The sequence below is a fragment of the Humulus lupulus genome, chromosome 7 (genome assembly GCF_963169125.1).
Source record: "Humulus lupulus chromosome 7, drHumLupu1.1, whole genome shotgun sequence".
NCBI classification, from domain to species: Eukaryota; Viridiplantae; Streptophyta; class Magnoliopsida; order Rosales; family Cannabaceae; genus Humulus; species Humulus lupulus.
The window spans coordinates 127,388,748-127,415,013 of NC_084799.1; the positions used below are offsets into that span (position 1 = coordinate 127,388,748).

At 38.6% G+C, this 26,266-nt stretch overlaps 3 protein-coding genes and 1 long non-coding RNA gene across 4 annotated transcripts; 1 reads left to right on the plus strand and 3 right to left on the minus strand.

Annotated features, from left to right (window-relative positions):
- Window positions 1–2,566: 2,566 nt before the first annotated feature.
- Window positions 2,567–4,334, plus strand: LOC133789900 (protein CHROMATIN REMODELING 5-like). Its single transcript, XM_062227573.1, has 5 exons — window positions 2,567–3,151; window positions 3,229–3,306; window positions 3,411–3,476; window positions 3,611–3,802; window positions 3,898–4,334. Exons 1-5 carry the CDS (start codon window positions 3,146–3,148, stop codon window positions 3,967–3,969), a joined length of 414 nt encoding a protein of 137 aa, XP_062083557.1. The 5' UTR covers window positions 2,567–3,145; the 3' UTR covers window positions 3,970–4,334.
- Window positions 4,335–14,398: 10,064 nt separating this feature from the next.
- LOC133792177 (uncharacterized) lies at window positions 14,399–16,801 on the minus strand. Its single transcript, XM_062230092.1, has 7 exons — window positions 16,762–16,801; window positions 16,386–16,636; window positions 15,500–15,837; window positions 15,247–15,417; window positions 15,065–15,169; window positions 14,804–14,972; window positions 14,399–14,725 (listed from the first exon to the last, which is right to left on the minus strand). Exons 1-7 carry the CDS (start codon window positions 16,799–16,801, stop codon window positions 14,633–14,635), a joined length of 1,167 nt encoding a protein of 388 aa, XP_062086076.1. The 3' UTR covers window positions 14,399–14,632.
- A 16-nt stretch (window positions 16,802–16,817) lies between these two features.
- On the minus strand, window positions 16,818–17,775 carry LOC133789902 (uncharacterized). Its single transcript, XR_009873775.1, has 3 exons — window positions 17,550–17,775; window positions 17,348–17,464; window positions 16,818–17,265 (listed from the first exon to the last, which is right to left on the minus strand). It is a non-coding gene; the product is annotated as an uncharacterized LOC133789902 (long non-coding RNA).
- Window positions 17,776–18,670: 895 nt separating this feature from the next.
- Window positions 18,671–20,260, minus strand: LOC133792178 (zinc finger protein BRUTUS-like). The gene is made up of 3 exons (XM_062230093.1): window positions 19,657–20,260; window positions 19,423–19,560; window positions 18,671–18,923 (listed from the first exon to the last, which is right to left on the minus strand). The coding sequence occupies exons 1-3, from the start codon at window positions 19,890–19,892 to the stop codon at window positions 18,671–18,673; spliced, it is 627 nt and encodes a 208-aa protein (XP_062086077.1). The 5' UTR covers window positions 19,893–20,260.
- Between the last annotated feature and the right edge of the window lie 6,006 nt (window positions 20,261–26,266).

Below are 26,266 nucleotides of genomic sequence, written 5' to 3' on the forward strand. Positions count from 1 at the left end.
TGGCCAGACTGGCTGCCAAGGCATGGGCGGCTCAGGCCCCACCTTAGCCAGAGACCCAAGCTCCGCCTCCGCGAGATGTTCATGTTCCACCATGCAGGCCTCGCGGGCGACCTTGCAAAAACGCCTCCACCTGGAGAACAGAGCAACCTCCACCACCAGCAGAACAGCCTGCTCCATCGAGGCCCCGGAGAAGTACCCAGGCCGGAGCTCCTACCAACTCAACTGCAGAGGTACCGGCCGAGATAGGGAATAACCAAGCCCCTATGAAGGCTCGAACCCAAAATCTTGGTAACACACAGAATGTTCCTGAACCGGTTCGAGCAAACTCGGGACCTTCTAGGCCTCGTAATGGATGGCAGCCACCATCACCCATAAGGCACCCACCATCGCCGATAAGGTGTCCCTCACCAACTCGGAGAAACATGCAACTGACTAGGGGTGATAGAGAAAGGCGAGCTGGGCAAAGACATGGGAATGGGGAGACTGCTAGGGAGCATAGAGGTACCCAACCCATGGGAAGCCAAATATCTCGGTCTCATACTATTGAGATGAGGAAACTAGCAAGGAACCCATCTCAAAACAACTACGCGGCGAGCCATGTCAATGAAGGCTCGGGAGACACTAGATCGGTCAGTATGTATGACTAGGGACGCAGAAATACTGGGAATCGAAGGGATCACCCAGATTTACGAGAACTCCTAACCATAATCAGGGTAATGATAACCCCCTGAATCATGACCTGAGGGATCATCTCAATGGATGCAATAATCCTATGCAGAGGCGTGAAACTAGGGTTGCGATCAATGATAACCAGTTGCAAGTTAGACCTCCCGTGGATCCAGTTCAAGAAAGAATTGAACAACTGGAAAGAGCATTCAGACTCTTACAAAATGAATGAGGTAGGGATCGGGACGAAAAGTTCGACGAAGAACTAGAGCCCTTCGCCCCCCATATTTCTAGCACCCCGTTTCCTCAAGGATTCCGAATTCCTTATGTCCCACCATTTGATGGAAATTCCGACCCATACAGTCATTTGAGTACGTTCAATACAATTATGAGAGCGAGTAATGTGGGCTACGAGCTCAGATGCATGCTGTTTCCAGCCTCGCTCATAGGGCCAGCAAAAAATTGGTTTGAAAAATATAAGAGGCATTTGATTGCATCTTGGGATCAATTGTCTAGAGATTTCAAGAAGCAATTCAAAGCCATGGTCAGAATAAGGCCTGAGGCGTCTTCCTTGACCAATGTCCGACAGCAGCCGAATGAAACATTGAAAAGTTAACTTACAAGGTTTAATTTGGAAGTCGCGCGAGCTCGTGACGTAGACGATAGCGGCCATTTAATGGCTGTTCGAGCCGGAGTAATGCCTTGAAGCTCTCTCTGGGAAGACATGCAGAGGAAACCCGTGAGGTCCTTCACCGAGTTCAATCGACAAGCTTAGTGGTTTATTAATGTAGAGGAGGCAAGGTCAGCATTGAATATGGCCTCTCACCCCATAACTACAACAACAAACGCAAACTCTGCCTCGACCTCGACCAATCCTACGCCCTCAAAACCCCCTGTGGACAACCCTTCCAAAAGAAAGAAGAATGAAGGGAATAATCCCGAGGCAGAAGGGGGAAAGAAGAAGAAAAGGGAAAGGTATTTCTCCGTATACAAGGCGTATACCGAGCTCAATGAGTCTCGGGAGAATATCTACCTGGCTAATGAAAACCAGGTCCCTTTCAGGCGTCCGGACCCCATGAGGAACCAGAAAGCAAAGAAAGACTCCAACAAATACTGCAGATTCCATAGAGATATTGGACATACAACTGATGAATGCAGGCAACTAAAGGACGAGATCGAAGGCCTGATCTCGGGAGGGTATTTTAGGCAATATGTAAGGAACCAAAACCCCAATCAGGCTTCTACCAGGTAGAGGGTAGCAGCAGCACCGCCTGCCCAAAACAGCAACTCCCAAACAAGGGAGGATGAGCGACCCCCTCCGATTGATGGAGAAGATGTCGTAACCATCTCGGGGGGACCACATATTGCAGGATCGGGCAGGAACGTCCAAAAACAATATGTGAATGAGCTGGAAACAGGTGATGGGTCCCATTACGAACCCAAACCCAGAGCTCCAAAACAGCAGAGGGTTGAATCTCAACCTATAACTTTTACTGAGGGCGATGTGTCTCATGTGCAGTTTCCTTAAAATGACCCACTTGTCATCACCCTTCAGCTCACGAACAAGAGGGTTCACCGAGTCCTGGTTGATAACGGGAGCTCAGTGAATATCCTCAATAAGGCCACCTTAGAAAAGATGGGATTCACGCTTCATGACCTAAAGGCCTGTGCAACAACATTGTATGAATTTTCAGGAGAAGGGATTGCTTGTATGGGATCCATCGAACTCCCTGTAACCTTGGGAGACTTCCCAGTCTCGACAACCAAGATGATGGAATTCGTAGTAGTGGATCTACCATCGGCCTACACTACACCAAACACCCATTACCATAACACATGATTATAATAGTATTTAAAAAGAGTTATTGTATATGAGACAAATTTAGGCGGCAAGGTAAAAATTTCAGGCGCCAAACCCTAAGTTTTTTCTTCCTTTCCCGTGTACCCATTTCCCCTATACTCATTTCTTCAATCTTTCTTTCTTTCTCTTCCTGGTCTCTCTCGGTCTATCTCTCTCGTACTCTCTTGGTCTTTCCCGTAGACCTATCTCTCTTCTCTTCTCTTTCCACCTTCATTCTTTCACAGTCACTACCACCTCGACTCGGCAGCTGCCACCACCCTTCCTCCAGCTTCGACTAACTGCTAATTTATTCATTCGCCAAACCCGTTCGAATATAGACTTGACCACTTCACAGTGTTTTCTAGCTAAAACAGAAAGATGGGTGTAAAGAAATTCGCGAAGAAGGGTTTAGGAGAAATGGGGTTCAACGCTGGCGGTGGAGTTATCAATTGGTTCCCTGGTCACATGGCCACAGCCTCCCGCGCCATTCGCGATCGACTCAAGTAAGCTGACCTTGTCATTGAGGTCCGCGACGCTCGAATTCCCCTGTCGTCTGCCAACCAGGACCTTCAATCTCACCTCTCCGCCAAACGACGCGTTATTGCTCTCAATAAGAAGGACCTTGCCAATCCCAATATCATGCCGGTAATCATTTTCATTTTTTATTTATTTATTTATTATCCATTATTGTTATTTCTGTTTATTGGACTTCGTTTCTGTAGAAATGGGTTCGTCATTTTGAATCGTTCCAACAAGATTGTATTCCCATAAATGCACACAGTAAGACTTCTGTTAGGAAGGTAAGTAAGTTTTCTTCAGTTTGTTCTTACTCCTTAATAGTGTTTTGCTTTCGTGTTCTATTGATTTTAATGGCGTGTAATGTATATGTGTGTATGTACCGAAGCTTCTTGAGCTGGTGGAGTTTAAATTGAAGGAAGCGATTTTGAAAGAGCCAACTCTGCTTGTTATGGTTGTTGGGGTTCCTAGTGTTGGAAAATCTGCTTTGATTAATTCCATTCACCAAATTGTGTTGTCTTGCATTCATCAAAGAGCCTATTTACCTGTGTGCCTCATTTTTTCTTAAAATTTTTCTGTTGGATGCAGGTTTGTCAGCAGTATGAATTCTACAATAACAAAAATGTTGGCAGGCCAATAAAGTTTAATGCACTATTGACTACATATGAAGTAGTTCTGAAAGATAAAGTTGTCCTTTCAAAGATCAAGTGGTGCTATCTGATGGTTGATGAAGCACACAGGTTAAAAAATAGTGAAGCACAGTTGTATACAACACTTTCGGTAGGTTAATCATGGCAATTGAATTTACAACTGCCCATTTTATCTTTCCTTTTCAAGTTTAGTTTGTTACCATTTGCTAGTGCTGTGATTGACAGGAATTTAGCACCAAGAACAAGTTGCTGATTACTGGTACTCCATTACAGAACAGTGTGGAAGAGTTGTGGTAAATAATTTCTCTTTTTCACTAACACAGACATATAAGATTTTGTGTGTTCTGCATTGTTGTTAATTTGCTATACATGCATGTGATTACCCATTTAACAAAACAGTCCAGCTTGTTTGGAGTTTTATGTTTAGAGCTGATTATGGTGCCTGGGAAGTGGGAAGTATGGGAATAATTTTTGTTCTTCTCCCTCCACCAATTGTGATTATGAGCACATATACCAAATCTTTTAGCTGTTGGACGGGTTTAAACTCTGTGCTTAGTAATTCCTTTAATGTTTAAATTTGCAGAAATATTGAATTATTAAATTTGAATTTCTTATGTTCTATTTGATAATTTTTGGCATCTTTAATTATGTGTGGAGAGGTTGAAGCAGCTACAGTTTCTAGATATGCTAAAATTTTGATGTTGGCAACTGTTTTGTTAGCTGTTATAGTGGAACCATCATCAATTTCATCTAGTGTCTAGATATCATTTTAATAATATATTTCTAAACTACTCCTGTTTCAAGTACTATTCTTTTTTATTCTTACAATGTTTTTGACTCTTCTGTCTTCTCTTGGCTTTTATTACATTTTAGTTATCATAATCATTCTCTGAATTAGCTTCAAATCCCAGATGTTCTTCTTATTTGAATTCTTCAATAAAATTTTGTTATTATAAACAAGAAAATGCATAACATAGTTGTACAATTACAGCTTATATTGTGACTGATAATAATCTAGAAAGGAGATTATGGAAATATGGAAATATAGAGTCTGGTATAGGAGCAAGCTATTGAGAAATCTATAGCAAAAACAGGAAGAAATGTAAACAAACTCCTGAAACTAACAGAACCAAAACTAAGCCAGAATCTAATTTAGAGAAGGCAGAACCATTCAAAAGAAAAGATAAGAACTTTAGAAACATATTACTAAATACACTGCCAATTCCAAACATTATCTGAGAAGACGTCTTTGAACTCTTTTACTTTGAACACACACATAGTAACCCAAAATCTGATCTTCTCCCACAACACCTCCCCAGATTCTTCTTTATCTTCAAAGATTCTCTTTTATGCAACATTATTCAATTGCTTTAACTTGCAATGCTAACATTAGAAATGTGCTGCCTCAAATCATGTGTTGACGTATCAACTTTTCGTGAGCTTGAGACCTTGGTGAGGTCTGTGAGGGTATTTGTTTGCTTTTACCATTTAGGTCTCTTCTAGCTTTAGGCTTTTTTTTTTTTTTTTTTTTTGAGAAATAGGCTTTGTTAATAATGCTGCTATTAGTGTTTACATATTGTTAATGAAGAGATGATGCAATCATTGTTGCCTTTAAATGTACGAGTGGATGCATCTAAAAATTGATTTCTGACTTGTATTGTGCTTTTGATTCTTCTCACAGCATTCAATATTAAAATCTTTCATGCTACGTCGAGTTAAAACAGATGTAGTTTCAGAGCTTACCAGGAAAACAGAGATCACAGTGCACTGCAAATTGAGTTCACGACAACAAGCTTTTAATCGAGCTATCAAGAACAAGATATCTCTTTCTGAGTTATTTGACAACAATCGTGGACAACTTAATGACAAAAAACTCCTTAATTTAATGAATATTGTCATTCAGCTAAGGAAGGTAAGCTATGCTTTTCCACCTCCTTTCCTGAAATTAATTTAATTGCTACAAGCAATCAAGTGAGGAAGCTAATTTTTATTTATTTTTTACTGTGTGGTGCCAGGTCTGTAATCATCCAGAGTTATTCGAAAAGAGTGAGGGAAGCACATATCTCTACTTTGGTGAGATTCCCATCGCCCTTTTGCCTGCCCCCTTTGGGGAATTGGAGGATGTACACTACTCAGGAGGTCGCAATCCTATAATATTCAAGGTTCTTTTTATAGCTTCTTTCTTTTAATATACATAACTATGCAAAATCTCTTGTATTGTTATTATTCTTTTCAAATAAGCTCCATCCCCCACATGTCCTCACCCATCTCCCCTGTATGTAGTTTAACACAAAAAAAAGAGTTATACTAAAGTGTAGTATAACACAAAAAAAGTGTTATAGTATCGACTATAAATAACATAATTCAACACTTATCTATATATTAAAATAACACAGAAATTGTGTTATCGTTGACAGTACAATAACACATCTGTATAACACTGATAAAGTGTTATGTAAAGTACCCTGACCTACGATAACATAGTTTGTCTTAACACATCAGAAAGTGTTATCGTAGGTTTTGATAACACATATTTGGTGTTATTAAAAGCATTTTTTCTTGTAGTGCTACAATGTAATGCTCGGGAGACCCGCCCTAGTAGGGTTGGAGGCATTTGGCCATCAAGTTACCAACTTCTAGTGGCATCAGGACACTGAAAGGAGACCAGCTCACAGGAAGGGAATGCTATAGCATTTTCGTTGGAGGAAAGAAACAGACAAGTGCACAAACACTTGTTGTAATTCAGAATAAGGATGGGACAGTCTTCGAGATAGACAAAGAAATTGATCCAAGAATAGAGGAAAGAGCTGACCTCAAGCCGTTAGAAGAGCTCGAAGAGGTCAAGCTCAAGGAAGTAGACCCCCTGAGGACAGTGAAGGTAGAGAAAAACCTTCCAGAAGAAACAAAATAACAATTAATTTGCTTTTTGAAAAAAAGAACCAGGATGTTTTCGTATGGTCACATTCGGAAATGGTAGGGATAAATCCGAATGTGGTAAGCCACGCTCTAAATATTGACAAGAGCATCCCCCCGAAGCAGAAAAAGCGAAGACTCCTAGGCAACGACAGGAAGAAGGCCCTAAAGGAAGATGTCAACCGGTTAAAGGGAAGCCGATTCATACGAGATGCCTTCTACCCCGATTGGGTCGCCAACCCGGTGCTAGTTCTGAAACCCAATGGGACATGGCGAACCTGTATTGATTACTCAGACCTCAATAAAGCTTGTCCTAAGGTCTGCTTCCCCTACCTCGAATCGACCAACTCGTAGATGCCACAGCTGGGCATGGACTTATGTCATTCATGGAAGCTTATTCTGGATATAACCAGATTTCCATGCATGCCCTAGACCAAGAGCATACAATTTTTGTGACAGATAAAGGACTATATTGCTACAATGTCATGCCATTCGGATCAAGAATGCTGGAGCAACTTACCAACGTCTTGTAAACATAATGTTCTCTGAACAGATAGGTAACAACATGGAAGTTTATGTTGATGATATGTTAGTTAAATCTAAACATAACAATAACCATGTGGACGACCTTGAAGAGTGCTTTGCTATGTTACGGAGGTACAACATGAAGCTCAACCCCCATAAGTGCTCTTTTGGAGTGTCGTCAAGGAAGTTCCTAGGTCTCATTGTGAATGCTCCAGGAATAGAGGCCAACCCTGACAAGATCCAGGCTCTAATTGATATTCCCTCACCTCGAAAGCATAAGGATGTCCAAAGTTTGACTGGACGGATGGCAGCACTGAGTAGGTTTATCTCGAAATCTACAGACCGCTGTCTTCCATTTTTCAACCTTTTGAGAATAGGCAAAAAATTCAAGTGGACAGAGGAATGCGAGCCATCTTTTCAGGAGCTCAAGAAGCACCTCGCGGAACCTCCTATCTTGTCGAAACCTATCGCAGGAGAAATTTTGTACCTATATCTCACTACGACCAAGCACGCCATTAGCACCGTTCTCGTCCGAAAAGAACAGAAGGTGCAAAAGCCAGTATACTATGTTAGCAAAAGGTTACTGAGGGAAGAATCAAGATAGCCCTTAATGGAGAAGTTGGCTCTCGACCTAATCCACTCATCTCGAAAGCTCCGACCTTACTTCCAGGCGCACCCGATCCATGTGCTGACTGATCAACCACTACAAGTTTTATCCAAGCCAGAAGCCTCAGGCCGATTACTAAAATGGGTCGTTGAACTCAGACAATTCGAGATCACTTACTATCCTAGGACAACCATAAGAGGATAGGCCCTGGCAGACTTCATAGTGGAATGCACTGGAATGACTGACGATGAAGTTATAACCCCAGCCCGCGAGCTATGGAAACTTTATGTTGATGGGTCTTCCAATGAAAATGGGTCGGGGGCAAGAATTATACTGATCACCCCAACGGGAAGTCGATTTCACTCTGCTTTGAGATTTGATTTCGAAGCGTCAAATAACGAGGCTGAATACGAAGCTCCACTGGCAGGACTTTGAATAGCCATAGAACTCAAGGCTAAGGCGATACATTGCTACAGTGATTCCCAATTGGTGGTCAACCAAATCTTAGGGGAATACCAGGCTCGTGGAATAAGAATGGCTGCATATTTAGAAAAAGAAAGAGTTGCACGCAAGCATTTCGAATTTTACACGATAGAGCAGGTTCCCCGTGAGAAAAATTCAAATGCAGATGCCTTAGCCAGGCTCACCACATCCACCGAGGTCGACGAGCTGAACGTCGTGACAATCAAACATCTCTCGACACCCAGTATAAGCGAGCCTGGACAGGAAGATGTCTGCATGATTAACTCTGAGCCAACCTAGATGACCCCGATAATTTAGTACTTTGAAACTGACATTCTCCCAGCAAAGCGGACCAAGGCTCAAAAACTGATGTATCAGATTCCCAGGTACACCATTATGGATGGCAGGCTATATAGAAGAGGATACTCTATGCCATTACTCTGATGTGTGACTCCACCTAAAGCTAAGAAGATCATAGAAGAGATTAATGAAAGATTCTGTGGAGACTAGGGCTGTGCAAAAATTTTTACAACCCGAATAAACCGCCCAAACCAACCCGAAAAAACCGCAAAAAAACGCAACCCGAATAAACTGACCAAAATTTAAACCGCCCAATTGTTACATTGGGCGGGTTAAAAATAATTATCAACCCGCCCAATATAACCCAACCCGCCCAATTAAGAATTTATTATTTTTAATATATTCAAATAAATATATAAATTAATTAAGTTTTGTTTTAATTTTTTTACTATAAATTTAAAATATTGTTTTAAGCTTAAAAATATAAACTTCACACTATTAGTACTAGTATTTAAAAGAAAAAAAATTACAAAAAGGTTAAAAAAAAAATTACCACTTTTGTTTGGGCGGGTTGACCCGACCAACCTGCCCAACCCGCCCAACCCGACCAACCCGCCAAAAAAAAATACAATTTCGGTTTGGGCGGGTTAACTCGACCAACCCGCCCAAATTATTGGACGGGTTAAAAAAAAAATTCTTAATTGGGCAAGTTACGGGTCACTTTTGCTAACCCGATTATGACATTGGACGGGTAAAAATGCCTTGTAACCCGACCAACCCGCCCAATGCTCAGCCCTAGTGGAGACCACACTGGGGAGCATAGCCTATCCAAGAAAATCATACGCCAAGGGTACTTCTGGCCTACCATCAAAGCAGATTCATTTGATTGCGTCAAAAAATGCGATAAGTGTCAATGGTTCACCACAATCCCTCGAGCTCCACCTTCCGAGCTAACTAAGATGACCTCCCCATGGCTATTTGCGGTCTGGGGAATTGACCTCATAGGCTCATTGCCAACTGGCAAAGGTGGAGTTAAGTACGCAGTAGTCGCAGTAGATTACTTTACGAAGTGGACCAAGGTCGAACCTCTGGCGACAATTACCTCGAAGAAAGTTCTGGACTTCGTAGTAAAGAACATCATCTGTCGATATGGGATGCCAAGGAAAATAGTGTCCGATAACAGTACTCAATTCGATAGCGACTTGTTTACCTCTGTGGCCCATCCCCAAGTGAATGGCCAAGTCAAGGCTGTAAATAAAACCCTGAAGAGTTCTATGAAGAAAAGGTTGGAAGAAGCTAAGGGGAAATGGCCCAAAGAGTTGCCCCAAGTTTTGTGGGCATATCGAACCATAGCCCGTACTTCAACAAGACACACCCATTTTCCTCTGGCATATGGATGCAAGGCTATGCTGCCAATCGAGGTCGAAATACCCACCATTCGAGCCCACGCTTATGACCAAGCCTCGAACCAATCCCAGCTCGAAGTAAGTCTGGACCTAATTGAAGAAAGAAGGGACGAGGCTCAAATAAAAAATAATGCATACCAACAGCGGGCTAGTCGGTATTTCAATAAGAGCGTTCGACATAGAAAATTCAGTGTGGGCGATCTGGTGCTAAGGCGTGTGTTCTTGGCTACACAGGACCCAACTGCTGGCGTGCTAGGGCCTAATTGGGAAGGACCTTATGATAGGAACGAGTTTCCTAATACTCAGCGGAATGGTGGTGTGGTTGGCCCAGTGTACAACAAAAATTTTGTAACATATTTAAACTACCTTTAAATATGCAGATCCATTAATATACATACATTAATCATATGCAAGATAATAATAGAAATCATACCTCTTGAACCCTATCAAGTGTCCTTGCTATCTTTTCGTATTTAGAACGATCTTCCTATCCAAGCCGCTCCCACGTACTCACACCAAGATATTCCAAAGCGTTCTCTACACCTCAAGAAATGTGTGGGCACTTAGAGAATGAAGGATAGTTTATTTGTGATTCTACTTGATGTACTCAACTCATGAGATCAAGAGAATAGGCCTGAGAATTGGTTCTTTATTTTCAGGGAGAGAAAACTATCGTTCTATTTTTCACAGAGCGAATGTTCAGAGTTGTCTCACATACACATTTCTGAATATTTTTCTGATTAGTCATACTTAAAAGAAAATATTCAAATTTTAAAAAATAAATCTGTAACCATTTTACAATTTATTTTTTAATTAATTAATTATTCTATTAATGAAAAAATCCAAAAAACCAAATTTTGAATTATCCATTAATTAATTAAATAAATAAATAAAAATGAAAATCCCTTCCCTTAAATTGCCCTACACGCCACACACAGTCCATGGATTGTGTGTGCACATGTAGCTTCCCTAATTTTAGGGATGTTTGTTTTTCAATTTTTATTTAATTATTTATTCAAATTACTTTGTCAGATAAGATCTAACAAACTGATAACAAATTCAAATTTGAATTCAAATTAATTATCATTTTAATTAATTATCAAATATAATTAATTATTTGAATAAATATTAATCTTTTAAATTTAAATCCAATTTGAACTTATCAGATTATTATCTCCCACTCAAATAAATATATTTAATTAATTCTACCAATTAATTAAATCTAAAATTTTCGAAAATAAATATTTAATTTATTATAATTTCGAAAATTATAATTAATTAATTATTTAATTAAATTTCGAAATTAATTTAATTATTTAATATAATTTCAAAAATTATACAATAATTAAATATTAATTAATTTTGTTAACTACAACTAATTTGTAATTAATTAATTAATCACTATTATCATATAATTGCATATTTGGCCTGAAGAACAAATTTCTTCTTAAATATGTCTTTAAACTATTTTCCCTTCATATCAACTCTTACCTTGAACAGTGTTGATAGAGCCGCTATGGGGACCTATGGACCTATAATTCCAAGCTCCAATAAATTTGAGATTATTAATTAAACTCTTTAATTAAATAATCTTAATTTATTAATCTCATGATTATTCCACTATAAATATGAGACTGCACTCTTGTAATTATAGACATTTCATTTACTGAGTACTTTATAATCATAAAGCGCCATTGATATAATCATTTCATGCAACTTGACCCTCTAATAATGGTTCATAATTAATCGGGAATAAAATTACCGTTTTACCCTTTTAATTATCTCTTGTTTCCTTAATTACCATTGACTCTACTAGTGAAGGTTAATTCATAACTAAATTATGAATTTGAGCTCAATAACCTTTCAGTCCCAAAAGTCAACCCTTAAGAGAACCATCATTCAATCTCTTGCGAGAAGGCATAGATTCCATATCTGTATACTATGTCCCTAGCCATCTATATTAATGAGTTCCCAAAACAAAAGTTTCTAGCCTGATCATTCTGACAGACCCTAACAAGTGAATCAAAGAACTCATATAACATAAACAGGAGTTCATAGTAACTTCTGGATTAAGATCTATTTGTTTATGATCATCAGTTGATATATTTAATTAATACTTCGAAACGGTATTTAACTAAGTATTAATAAACATATCTGGTCCAGTTCTATATATTCTCTAATATATAAAGCACCTCCACTAAAGTGTCCTACCACACTAGTGATCCGGATCTACATCACATGTATTCATAATACTAGTGGACCGTACTTGCAGTAATTAATCTAAAGATTCCATAACTTTATTTTACTGCGAACTATTCAAGTTCATTTATCTCAAATACAATCCTCTAGTACCAATACGTGTTCGAGATCACATATATGAACTTAGGAATTTTCTTGATATTTACTTAATATTATCACAGAATAATATAGTCCATAAAATATATGCATAACAAATTCAATTTATTTATTTATTTCATAAAAACAATGTCTACTACATATGCTTTCAGGGCACATTTCCAACACCTTACCAGATCGAATCAGTTATTCGACCTGGCGTCTACAAATTGGCAAGATTGAATGGAAATATGTGTACCACGAGCATGGAATGGCGAACATATGAGACCTTACTATCAATAGTATAGGAACAATGACACCTGTAACCATGCTTGTTTATCTTTGTTATGTTTCTGTTAATAAATTGTTCAATTTCGAATAAACTTCATTTTCGTTTCAATATGCTGTATTTTTTGCAAACTCTCTTGATTTAATAACCTATGGTCACACTCGTAGGATATTAAGGGGGCATTAGTGGTATATATACTGTCAGCTTGAAAAAATAAAATAGCATATACGAAAAGAATAAAAGTGTTTGGATATAACCAGATGCGTGAGCTAAGATAGTTTGGACATAACCAAACTAATGAAAAATAAAAGTGTTTGGATATAACCAGATGTGCGAGCTAAGATAGTTTGGACATAACCAAACTAATGAAAAATAAAAGTGTTTGGATATAACCAGATGTGCAAGCTAAGATAGTTTGTACATAACCAAATTATTAAAAATAAAAGTATTTGGATATAACCAAATGCACGAGGCAAAGTAATTTGGATAAAACCAAATGCGCGATCTAAGACATAACTAGATCAAAAATAAAAGTGTATGGACTACGAACCAAAATCACGACTTGAATAGGTTTGGAACAAACCAGCTCAAACTAATCGACAGTAAGTTGGAACATAAATAAACCTACTTCAAGTTGAGTCGAGATCAAGGCCGGAATATCTTGCAAACAGATAGTTTCGACCTCATAACCCTGGGGAGCTACCCAAGGACGAGGAAAAGTAACTAAAAAAACAAGATATAACTAAACCACCTACGTTACACGCCATATGAGTACCTTCGGGTGCATGGTAAAAGTAAGTTTCAACCTTGACAAATAAACAAGATCGGACACGGATACGTCGAGTAAACTATGCATGAATGCATCGAAGCTCGAGCTTAAAATCCATCACATGTTTGTATTAATAAATAGATATAAGGACTCTTTAATATAAATTGCTTGAAATATTTCATCTTAGGAAATGTAAAGCAATATTAAAGTAAAGTCAAAAACGTTATTATAAATATCGTGAATAAAAGAAAAAATAGCTCTTACACGAGCTATAAATTGTCTTGGCCCCAGGGGCATAAAAAACAGAAATAAAAACTATTACCAAAGGGTCAGAGGGACGCAGCCCCGGGTCGAGATTTAGGAGGGAGGAGCATCCTCCTTAGCCTTCTCAGCATCCTCCTTGGCCCTCTCTGTCTCTTCCCGAGCAGATTCCTCCGCGTCGAACCGAGCTTTCCATTTGGCCACGAGTTCTTCCTCAAAAGAGCCTAGGAAGCTGGTATCGAGATCGGCATTACTGGCCCAGATCCTATACATGGCTAGATCGACTGCCCGATCCTTCTTCTCCTTGAACTCTGTGAGAAGACGAGCCTTTTCACCCTCCATTATTTTGAAAGTGACCGCTTTCTCCTCCTCAAGCTTGGCAATGATCCTATCAAGCTCCGCGAGCCGGGTATTCACCTTCTCGAGCTCAGCTGTCTTGGCCTTCATATGTTCAGCTTCAGCCTCCATCTTTTCTTTTGTGGCCTTGAGCTCGTCAGTAAGCTTAAGTTGCACTACTACAAAATTGACATGGGACGATGGTTTTAAACCGTCGTATGGACTCTCATACTTCGGTTCTAATACCGTCGTCCCATGCAATGTCATGCCATGTAAAGCATAAAACGGCAGTTGAAATAAAAGTGTCATCTCTTGTCGTACATGAGATGATGGGTCCTATACAAACGTTGTCTCTTGTGGTACATGAGACGACAATTTCTGTGCAAGCATCATCTACTATAATAAATGAGACGACAGTTCCTACTAAAGCGTCATCTTCCTGCAGTACATGAGATGACAATTTATGTGCAAGCATTGTCCCCTGCAATACATAAGACGACAAGTTCATGGAGACCGACGTCCCATGTAGAATATGAGAATTTTTTCATTTCTCTATTTTCAACCACTATATTCATTCATAATTTCCTGTGTAATTACAACATAGTTCAGACATAATCAATAGGCAGAAAAAATCAATAGAACTCAGTATGTTCCAAATCTAAAATTACAATATCAAAATATACACTTGGAATAACTATGTAAGTACTAACTAAATACTACAATTAGTATATTTTTTAATTCTGATTTCAAAAGTTACTCTAACTATAACTCATCCGCTCAAGAAGCTTGGCTGCCCATTCATTTCGAGTTTCATTAATTTCACCAAGTGTATATGTATTCTTTCCACCACACTACAAAACACAAAATAAAAACTAAGTCAGAAATTAAATCCAATAGAATTGTAGTTCAATACTAATAGATACACTTACATTACTAGTTAGCCATCGCATTGGTGTCTCATTCAAGCAATAGTCATTCATCATCCTTATGATATAAAAGTCGCATTCTACTGACGATGTTTGACGAAGGCAATTGACTATTTTCCACTTGTAATTTTTTTCATTCCTTCCTGTCTTTCGCTTAATGTGTGAAGAGACACTATATATACATCAATATGAAGAGCATATTAATTTTTTATTTCCATATCAAATAACCATATTATATTCTAAAATGAGTTTCAAATGTATTACTTGTTCATAAGGTTCTTCAAATCATTTGGAGGAGATTTTCTAAGTGGATCAAGATAGTAACATGTATGGTCATCTGGATCAATGATCACTAACATCCAGTGACGTCTGCATTTAAACAAAGTTATTAAAATAAACATCATAAGGTATAAGTAAAATTAATATTAAATGAAAAATTTACTTACAAGAAATGATATGGCATTAACCAAGTTTGACCCATTACTGTGTTATTGATACGCTCTGAGATAATTTCAGCCCGATTATCCATATTTGTCCCAATTCTCGATGACCACGATGGCTCAATGAAACCAAAAAAGTGTGATATCTCTCTATCGCACAACTCTGAATATATTATACTGCATACATGAAAGTTAATGATATTATAGTTATACTTAAAAAGAAACTAAAATATATAATGTTTATTAATTTAAAATTTACCTGATATAGAATGAAATGCAAGACGCGCCGATTTCTTCCATAAGTCCAAAGTGTACTATATCCTCATGTGAGATATATAAGGTATATTGTTCGCCCATAATATTGGTCTCCATAAGAATGTCAATCATGAATCCTGGTTCTACGTACTTAACTGAACCTAGAAGTATCTTTAAAAACATGGGAAGTCCAGTGGGAACCTTGAAGATAATCGGCGACTTACTAGCCATACTTGATCCTGCCTTTTCTTGAGTAGTGGGAAGATGTTGTGGAGGATGTTTTAGGTCTTGTGTTGGCGGACAAGCTGCTGAAATCCTCTTTCTCTTTAGTCTCTTGGGTTCCTTCACAATTAACATAGAAAAGTTAGATAAAAAAATCACAAAATACATTCAGTTTATTATCAATGCAAATGCCCGTCCAAAATTGATCTCTTCCTTTCATATATACATGTATAAATATATATATATAATATTCTTCATGGAGGGCTATAATTCTTTTAGTTGTAGGAGGTGAGAACAAATGTATTAAAAAATGTAAGAATTTAAGAGTGTGAACATATATGGTTGTTCATGGGGGGCATAATGAGAAAGACATTTTGAAAATATCGCAAAAGAGAAGTTTCTAACACACTATTTTATTATCTGTCTGCAGCAGCACTTGCAATTTATAGGTTGTATTTCAACCTAAACCAATAATGTAAATATATAATTTAAGAGACTAATTAAGTATGCTATGTCAATTCCTTTGGCACATGGCTCCTCACCAGTACCACACCATATATTTCTTTGTCAAAATCCCCATCTATTACACAATTTACTCCCTCTCTCCATGAAATTAAACATTTATGGATCTTTCAAGATGAAAATTTTTACAGCACACTAAAAGTTACCTGTTCATGATCATAAGTAATGATCAGATGCGATGGCCAAGCAACATAACTGTTGACCGCATGAACCACAAGAGTCATCTCATCCCCAACTGAGACAGGTAGTTTTGCACTCCCATCTAGACATCTATCAACAACCACGCGATAGTTACCAGGTGCTAAACTTTTCCCATGTACATTGCCTTTGGTAGCCACCACCCATCCAAGAGCCACAACATCACCACCTTGCTCAATGTATAATTTGCACTTAACATCTTTTTGCAATGATGTTATAGTTAGTATAAGTTAAATAATCATTTCTTAAAAAATATAAGAGAATTTACCTTTAGTGGCTCAGGATGAATAGAAGGTGAAGGTGTAGTTGTCTCATACAAAATACTAGTGTCAACAGGTGCCTCAACTCCTGGAGTAGTGTCCATTAGTACCTCAACTTCTGGAGTAGTGTCAATTGGTGCCTCAACATCTGGAGTAGTGTCCATTGGTGCCTCAACTTCTGGAGCAGTGTCAATTGGGGCCTCAACTTCTATTGTATTGACTCTAGAATGGCTTCCAAAGCTAGAATGACTATCAAAGTTAGCTTGCATATGTGCCATCTTGGTTGATAATTCTTCAAGCTTGGACATGAAAGATTCTTTCAACTTTTCAATCTCTTCCCTATGTCGTATGTTGGATTGTCGTTCGAACTCAATTTGTTTTTTCTGCAAGCCTCTTAGATCCCCCCCCCCCCCCCAACAGGCTTATGAAAGTAGTCTCTTTGTGTGACACCTCGACTCTGGCCTCGAACTCGACCGGGGTGCTCAGCAGTACCTAACACTTGTGTTAGGATGTCATTTGTTCCGATTTCAATCAGTTTGCCCTCTTTTCTTTGCTCAAGCATGTCTTCCTGTACAAAATCTAATCAATTATATGTTTGTTACTAAAATATAAAACAATTATCAAAAGTCATTTAACATTTTACAACTTACGATGGCCTCTCCCTTGACCTTGTCACGCTCGATGACATAGTTGCCAGAAGAATCTTTTCTGGCCTCCTTCCAGAGTATAGATCGATCTATTTGCTCTGTTGTGCCCCACTTAGCTTGCTGCATGTAATAGAATTAGGTCAATTTTAACATCAAATGAAGAAAACATAAAATCAGGCATAATACGTTCTATATATGTACTTACTAAATCAGCTTCCAATTCAGTATAGCTATGGCGTGAAGTCCTATGAGGGTATTGTAAATGATTACGTCTTTCTTGTTGTAATTTTCTAAAATCTTGAAACTCTTTGGATGTCCTTCTCTTGACAAATTCTTTCCAATGTGTTTCTTCTATATGATAGCTTGGTGGAGGTTTATCGAGACCACGAGGGTTTGCTTCCAAAAGAGATGGGTCATTAAGTTAAGGGACTATAAACTTCTTGTTCAAATTACATTTGAATTGTCTCCACTTATTACCCACTAAGCCAATAATATTTTTTCGCATATTCTCATCTAGGTGGAAAGCTAGTTGCAAATAGTTTAAGAAACTTTGTAAGCAAAAGAAAATATAAAACTCATCAATTTATTTCAAAACATATTAAAATGTCTTACATTGACATCCTTCCATAAGCTGTCCAATATAGATTTAGGAACTTCGCACCAATTGTCAATGTTAATTGGCACCATACTTTTGGCTTGCATTCCTAAATAACATTGAAGCTCTCTGTTTGGGGTCCCGATCGATTGCCCCCTGCTATTGAACCTCAAATGGCGTTTGATTCCTTTAATTTTATCTGCTGTGATCTTCGTCAATCGCACTATGCCTCGTGTCCGCTTATGTGTTTTGTTTTTATCTTCCACGTTCTCTTTATTATTATCCTCCTCCTCGTGGTCAACATCCATGGAACCACCATCAGTCTGCTCATCGATGGAATCAACATCAGCTTGCTCATCATCACCCTCTAGGTGCTCATCAAATGGGTCCATGATCCTGTCAACACATGAAACACAAATTATTAGAAAATGTAAAAATCAATGAAGTAAATTTTTAAGTAAAAGAAATATTAAGATCAACGAAGAAAATTTATAGTAAAAGATAATATTATATGTCATTCATAAAAATGAAATCTTACTATCCAAATTCCATCACCATCTTTTCGTACATACGGCCCAACAGTTGCTACAGATTGGACAAATGTAGTGACTGCAAGTATATGCTTGACAAGATGGGAAAAATAGCATAATCTCGTATCAACAATTTTTAAAAGGTATTTCGGAAATGGGAAAGGGATGGAACTAACATGAGAACTTGAATCAAAACAAAGATTATGAAAAAGAACCAACCTGAAAGCAATATGAATGCATGTAGTGGCCGCAAGGAAGAGGTCTCACAGTTGCACTAGATGTGAACAAAAATTCACAACAGATGGGACAGTTTATCTCCAGACTTTTCTCCCAACATTTGTGTTCTGGGACTTTCATTCCCAGGCAACAATTGCAAGTCATGCAATGAAACACGTCAGTACCAAGTCCCTTTCCAACGCGACATAAGTTGCAGAAAGGACAATGATAAACTTCCCTGATATGACAAAGAAGAAGAGAAGAATGTTTGATGACTGATGAGTGTCCAGGATGTATAAAGAACTAAACCTACTAACCATATCAAACCATTCAGACAATTCTCCTAGATGATAAAATGATAGAAAATGCAGATTATATTAAACTTTCGTTGGCAGCATGTGTGCAATGAAGGGAATGCAAAACGTTGAGAAAAAATATCAGAGACAAGAAATATATAAAATTCTGTATCATCTTTGCTATTTATTGCGTGTATTTTTCACAAATGTTGTATCAGGACCTTCAATATACAGTTAAATATAAATGAAAACTCGCAATAGCAAACTCCTGAGTATATACTGAACGAATTTTTCTTTCTTTGATGAGTACACTTCATTAATAAAATAATGTCACAAGTTAAAAACAAAAAGACGAAGAAAAAAAAAATACACCTCAAGTTCTGAAATTTAGTAATATTCGTATATCTATATAAGTGGAAAGGTTATAGTCAAGGTGCATACCTTTCATCATCAAAAAATTTGCAAATACTACAATAATACTTTGCCATTGAGAACTCCTTGCAGGAAGGCGTTTTGCATACTGGTCCAACAGGCCGAATTTGCAAGCACTGCATACACATCATTTCAGTTGTAGCCTTCCTACACATTAATTACATAGACATAACCACCACCCTGAATCAAATACATATAATCCAATAATTGAAGATGCCAAATGAATTACAAATAGAAGGTTACCGATCCATTGAATGGTCGCTGACTTTATCATGGCAAAATCTGCATGTAAATAACTTGCCACAACAAGCAGCTCGGAGTTTGCAATTTCTCTTGTAATGTTCACATCCAAAAACTTGTTTCTCTAAATCACAAAATGAAGGAGAGCATTCAAGCAAGTTTTCATCATTTGAACAACCAGCTCCAGTTGCTAGAGTTGATTTCTGCTGGGAAGCTATAAAGCCACTGGCATAACCCATAAATTTATTAAAACATGTGAACTCGTGTTCCGAAAGTGATCAAAATGATTAAAACACAAACATACCTGGTCATCAAATTTTGAATTAGATATGCTTTTCTTCTGGGATCAAGCAAATATCACATAAAAACAACTTTTGTTTTGAAATTTTGGAAAGACAAAGGCAGGAAGAATCCTTTTATCTCAATGGAGGGAACAAAAGAAAGGAAATGGTCATACTATGCATTACCCCACAGAGCTGAGGGCATGGTTCTGACTTTTACTATTCTATGCCATTATGCATAAACTATTATTATGTGCTCATAAATCACATTTATGCATTCTTCATACAAAGCGTGCAACTTTCATTTACTGCCATATTGATTAGCTTATGTTGTTCAATTACAAATGAATATCCTTCTTGCTAATGTATGCTTCATATAATCACATATTCACACTTGAAAAAAGAAAATGGCAAGGGCTTGAATAACCATGAAGTAAGAAAGTACATAATTTGAACTGCTATGGAAAATGAAAGGTGGTAATGATCATTGGGAAAATGTTGCAAAAGGAATAAAGGTTGTCTCTATGGTCTATAATCATGAGCTAAAAGCAAATGCCTTAAAATCCAAAAAGAACAAGATTGTCTCTCTTATTGTATCAGCTTTGATCCCTTTGCTCTGAATTTTTGAAAAAAACATTTGTTCCAAAACAATGAAGAAAAAAATCAATCTTGGTGTTGTCAAGACAACTCTCAGCTGTAATGACACCTTGAACACCCAAAAATAATTCCTACACAATATCAAGATCCTGTAATGACACCTTAGCACCAATAATAAACATTTATGCACTCAAACTCAGTACAAACAATGAAACAAACAACTGGTATGCACAGGAAAGAATTAAGAACAACAACTCTTCAAACAAGTACTTTAAAACTCAACAAAAACCAGCACTTCAATCTTTTATGTACACATAAAACTCTCGGTTGCAGAGTGATTCTCTTAATTAAAAATAATTCCAACACAAAAAAATACAGTTACTATATTTAAAGTATTTTCTCCATATTAAATTGAATCTAAAAAAAAAATACCTCATAAACAATTGGAGGTCTGCCTAGTTTACCCCAGGGTGGCCTGGTTCTTGCGTCAGCGGGGGGGTCGCCTGGTTCTTGCGTCGGCGGGGGGGTCGCCTAGTTCTTACGTCGACAGGGGGGTCGCCTGGTTCTTGCGTCGGCGGGGTCGCCTGGTTCTTGCGTCGGCGGGGTCGCTTGGTTCTTGCCGAGGCTGAGTGTGAAAGAGAGCAGCTCGACGTTATGGAGAGAGATGAGAGCTGAGTTCTTGCAGAGGTTGAGTGAGAGAACAAATCGAGAGGGCTGAGTGTGAGAGAGAATAGATCGAGCGGGTGAGCTGGTGAGCGTGAGAGAAAAACGATTGGGGCTATTTTGAGTGAGTTTCAGAGAAGCCAACTGGTAGAATTAAAAGATTAGGGATTTTTCTTGTTTTGTTAAATTTCATTTGGGGCTATTTTTGACGATTGAGGGCTATTTTGAGTGAGTCTCTTATTGTTTTGTTTTATTAATTTCGTGTATATGACTCATTACTTTCAAAAAAAAAAATTATATCACATATTAAACATGCAAACATTTTTTTTCTTTTTTAAGGAATAATCTTTTTTTTACAAGTGGATTAAATTTTTTTTTATATATAAATTATTTTTAGTTTAAAAAAAATAAGAAACATATGCATGAGTAATATATCTTAATATTAGACATATGCATGATTTTATTTGATTTAAGTTTTAAGTATTATTAATATAATATAATTAATTAAAAGTATAATATTATATATAAAAATTTAACAACTAATTAAAGTATTAATAGATATGTCTAGACAATATTTTTTATAAATATTAAAATATATATGTGATCCAATAATATTAAATATATTAATACCCTTTTAAAAAAAAGGCTTATTAGGATTTTTTTTCGGACTATTACGACTACCAAATCGCGCCTCCTGAATTTTTTGGCCTGTTAAAAATTCCCCATGAACTATTCATGTTATTGAAATGAGGGACTTCCGTCCAATTTTGCTAACAGAATAGTGATATGGCGACACTGGAGTGCTGATGTAGATTGCTACTTATATAATTTAAAAAATAGATAGACTTTTACCCCCCAAACTATCACAGTTACCAGATTATGCCCATCGAATTCTAAAATTTATAATTAAAACAATATTTTGAATATTTAAAAGAAAATATTAAAAACATTAAACTAAAAAATCATTTTTTTAAAAATTAAATCATACAAAATAAAAACTTAAAGCGACATAGGCGACACCAAAGTTGAATGTCGCAAGGGACCCACATGAGCCTAGTCTGTCGACGATGTCACTACCCTCATTCTGACGCATGCCCAACACCCAAGCCAATTTTTTGTCACCGTCAATTTTTTTTTAATTTTGATGATTTTTTCATTTTTTTTAATATTCAAAAGACTGTTTAATTGTAAATTTTTAAAAATCAGGGGCACAATTTAGTAATGGTAATAGTTCGGGGGCAAGAATACTATTTATTATTTATATTCTAAATGAAGTATTGACGTGGCAATACCACATCGGCCACCAAACTACCACATCACCATTCCATTAGCGAAATTGGAAAGAAGTCCCACATTTCAGTAACGTGAATAATTAAGAGGGAATTTTTAACCAGTTCAAAAATTCGGGGGGCACGATTTGGATCGGTAATAGTTCGGGGGAAAAAATCTCAATAAGCCTTAAATAATAATAATAATAATAAGACGACGCACATAAGACAACATTCTGAGTAGAACTGTCTAATTATGTTAAAAATAAACACGTGACGACATTCTTCTAAGAACTGTTGTCTAATGTAAGTTTTGTTGTGCATGGCATGACGGTTCTAGAGAGTCAGTCGTCATATGTTTATTTTTAACATAAGAAGACAGGTCTACTAAAACCGTCGTTTCATGTGTGTCATCTAAGTACAGTTTTGTAGTAGTGTTGGAGATCCTTCGACTCCTAGGCATAGGACGTGCTTGAATGGACCTCATTGTTCACTTATAATTAAGCTGAACAAAGACAGCAAGTGCCTGACACACAAAGAAATCGAGTTAAAACATACACTAAGCATAAGTACAACAAAAAGTAAGATGAGAGAAGTTATCACAGCAGTGAGCTCGATACTCTTGTCGTAAAGTGTGTTGCAATCCCGAGCATTGTTCAAAAACTGCCACTGAGGAGCATCAAAGCTACCAAAGCTCTGGCCCACCCGGGATAGAATGTCCGAACCAAGTGTAACCTCATGGGGCCCGGCAGCATTGTCGACTACATACTCATCGACATGAGTAGAAATCGACAGCATGCATGTTTTGGAGGCCGAGGGCTTCTTCGGGGGTGGGCCGAGCGTTGAGTGAACCATGATCGGAGGAGGCAAGGGAGGAATGACCGTAGTGGACGCTTCGACCTGAGGAGTTGGATCCACAGCTGGGCTCGTAACAATGGGAGCTTATGGAGGAGGAGTCTTCTTAGTCCTCTTAAGGACCTTGGCGGGTCGGTCTAACTTTCGTGAGCCCCTCGGGTACTTTCTCCTTTGAGCCCCCTTGCCACTGGTGAGCACGGTGTCAAGATCAGAGTCCATGGCACCTGCACAATTACACCACATTATAAGAAATTCCAAGACAAAAAGTTAGCATGATTGAGACAGGCAAGGAATAAAAGGACAAGTAAAGAGAAACCTAACTGGAACTCTCCCCCAAGCTCGAGCTCGGCAACCACATAATTCCCCCATCTTCAGAGGAGGCGGGGGGAGTACCTTCCCTATACGTGGAAGTCAACCTCGAAAGGTCTCTATAATCATTTTTCCCATATTGAACGGATATTCCATTCCATACCTCGTTCAGACTATACATAGTATCATATTTCCCTAGCCAACTATCGAACCTATGTACTCTCTCATCTACCCAGGACCATATATAAAAGTGGTCCCTATCATCTTCACACAAGACTAATCTATCTGGCTTATGCTTGAGTAATGAGGGAGACCATAAGTCTGAGCTAAGGATGACTGTACCTCTGTCACTCAAGCTTGAGGCCTCGTCGTTGGCCTCGTTCCCCGATTGCGGACTCCTAGGATGTCGAGCTAGGGGTTATGGCTTAGAACTATGCCTCGGAGGGAGGCTGCCAGTTGGGAGAGGCACAAACTCCCACTTGGTATATTTCTTGTTGGACCAGTCATTGGTAGACTGATCCTTTTCCAGAGCCACAAGCTCGAAGCATATCTTCGTGAAGAAGATACGAAAGGGAGCGCCTACCGTAAGGTAATTGGAGCAAGGTCTCCTTATGCTCTTTCATCTTATCGAAGGGAGAAGGCCGATGATAATTGGCTGAAGAAATGAACATATCATGAGTGATTCAAGCCTAAGAAAAATATTTGAGCACAAAAAGAAGAGATTTTTTATACTTATGAATTAGTCTGAACAAATAGTATCTGGAAGGGGCTAGGCCATCTGTCCAAAAGAAAGCCTTCTTGAAATCGGGGGATTGGTTGGGTAAATCCTCAAATATTTTCTTCTCCTTGGGATAGCTCGAAAGGTAGTAGAAGTCGTCTCCTCCCCGAGCTCGGGAGGGATTGCTTTTCAAAAAAAAAAGATACAGGATCTCTTGTGATGAAGGTTCCTCCCACTTTAGCTCGTGGTAAAGCGACCTCAAAGCTGTAAAAACCCTGTAAGAGATGGTGTTGAGCTGGAAAGGAGCAAGCTCAATGAAATCCAAGAGGTTCTTGAAAAAGGACTTTAAGGGCAATAAAGCCCCTGCCTTCATGTGCTCCTGACTCTAAGTCGCATATCTTAGCTTATTGTTGGGATTAACATCTCCCGGGGCACGGCAAATTCGCTCGCGGGAGGTCGGAGCTCGACACCTCAACGAGCCCGATAGTCCAATATTGTGAAGGGCCAAGATGTCGGAGATCTGCCCAAATGAACAAATCGAGCTCCAATAATGCTCGGCCTCGAAGAATTCTCTCTTCGAGGTATGAATGGAGGTTGACTGCGAGGTAGAAGGGGGGTTTGATGGCTCTCCCATCAGTGAAAATTGAAGGTCCCCCGGCTTCAAGGCGATTGTTACTTTAAGAGTGGGATCGATGGGGATTGGTCTGGGCTCGGGGTCGGGATCTGGGAGGATGGCGACCCTTAGTCTCTTCCTTTTCCTCTCCTCGACCTCGTCAATTTGACGTCGAAAGTGATCTCAGATATCTTCTTGCTCATGCCTTAGGTGGTGCTCCCGAATCAATTGCTGATTCTGGGTGAAGGGTGACTCCGGGCTCGGAGTTTTCAGTGAGTAAGGAATTGCGAGCTTTGACCCCCACCGCTTCTCCAAGTTCTGCGACATCTAGCAAAAGAGTAAAAGGGTGAGGGTCAGGCGAACAAGAAATCAAGAATGAAAATCAGGATGACCTAAGCTCGAATGATCGAGGCTACGGGGCAAACTCGATCCAAAGGACGAGGCCAGTCTCGGAGCGTGTATTCCACGAAAAGGAAGGAATGTAACGCCCTACTGCCTTAGAGTCGTTACTAAGTGAGTTTAAAATGTTCAATTAACTCGCTAATCGTGTTTTAAGACAAAAGTGTAATTAAATCATAATCAGAGTCATAAACTTGAGAATAAACCTTTTATTGAAAATTTATAAGACATTTAACATTTGGGATCCCAAAAACATTGTTTAGAAGTATTTACAACTCAAAATATAATTAGAGTCGACCAAACGACAAAATTCAGGCTTTGCACAAACATCTCTCAAAAACACCCCTGGCTGTGGCAGCCAGACAGACCGGACATGTACACGCCGCTCGTCCCACTCACCATACTCAAGGTTGATCGACTCTCCCTTTGCCTTTACTTGCACCATAGAGCACCCGTGAGCCGAAGCCCAGCAACAAAACCCTCACAAGCAAATAATAAACGCATATCAAGCACTTAGTATAAAATCAAGCCAACACCAGGTCATACATGTATGGCCATGCCGTCCCAGGCGCTTTACTAGGCCCTGGGTTCGCGGTCTAAACCGTAAGGATATCCTAGGTATCCCTTGGGGTATCACCCTGGCATCTTGCACTCCGCATGCTAAACGCTGCGCCCGACCCCTTGCCGTTCTCGGTCTTCGCCGTTCTCGGCCTTTGTCGTTCCATAATTTTCATACACATATGATAAAGCTAAGCAGAAATCTAAACACATATAAATTCAATCAAAGGGCCATGCCCCGCAACACAGTCATATAGGGTCGAGCCCTGCAACTCAATCATATAGGGCCGAGCCCTGCAACACAATCATATAGGGTCGAGCCCTGCAACACAAGCTCTATGGGAACAACCGT

Excerpts from the sequence above, each read along its gene's own strand:
- LOC133789900 (XM_062227573.1), top strand. Across the intron at positions 3,307-3,410 it reads GTAAGACTTCTGTTAGGAAG|CTTCTTGAGCTGGTGGAGTT; the intron begins GTAAGTAAGTTT and ends TATGTACCGAAG. Across the intron at positions 3,803-3,897 it reads AGTTGTATACAACACTTTCG|GAATTTAGCACCAAGAACAA; the intron begins GTAGGTTAATCA and ends TGTGATTGACAG.
- LOC133792177 (XM_062230092.1), bottom strand. The coding sequence starts at position 16,801 with ATGGACACTACTCCAGGAGTTGAGGCACCTGTTGACACTA. Across the intron at positions 16,637-16,761 it reads TGAGGCACCTGTTGACACTA|ATGTTAAGTGCAAATTATAC; the intron begins GTATTTTGTATG and ends CATTGCAAAAAG. Across the intron at positions 15,418-15,499 it reads TGCATTTCATTCTATATCAG|TATAATATATTCAGAGTTGT; the intron begins GTAAATTTTAAA and ends TCATGTATGCAG.
- LOC133792178 (XM_062230093.1), bottom strand. The coding sequence starts at position 19,892 with ATGGGTTATGCCAGTGGCTTTATAGCTTCCCAGCAGAAATCAACTCTA. Across the intron at positions 19,561-19,656 it reads AGCGACCATTCAATGGATCG|GAAGGCTACAACTGAAATGA; the intron begins GTAACCTTCTAT and ends ATTAATGTGTAG. Across the intron at positions 18,924-19,422 it reads AAATTTTTTGATGATGAAAG|GGAAGTTTATCATTGTCCTT; the intron begins GTATGCACCTTG and ends TTGTCATATCAG.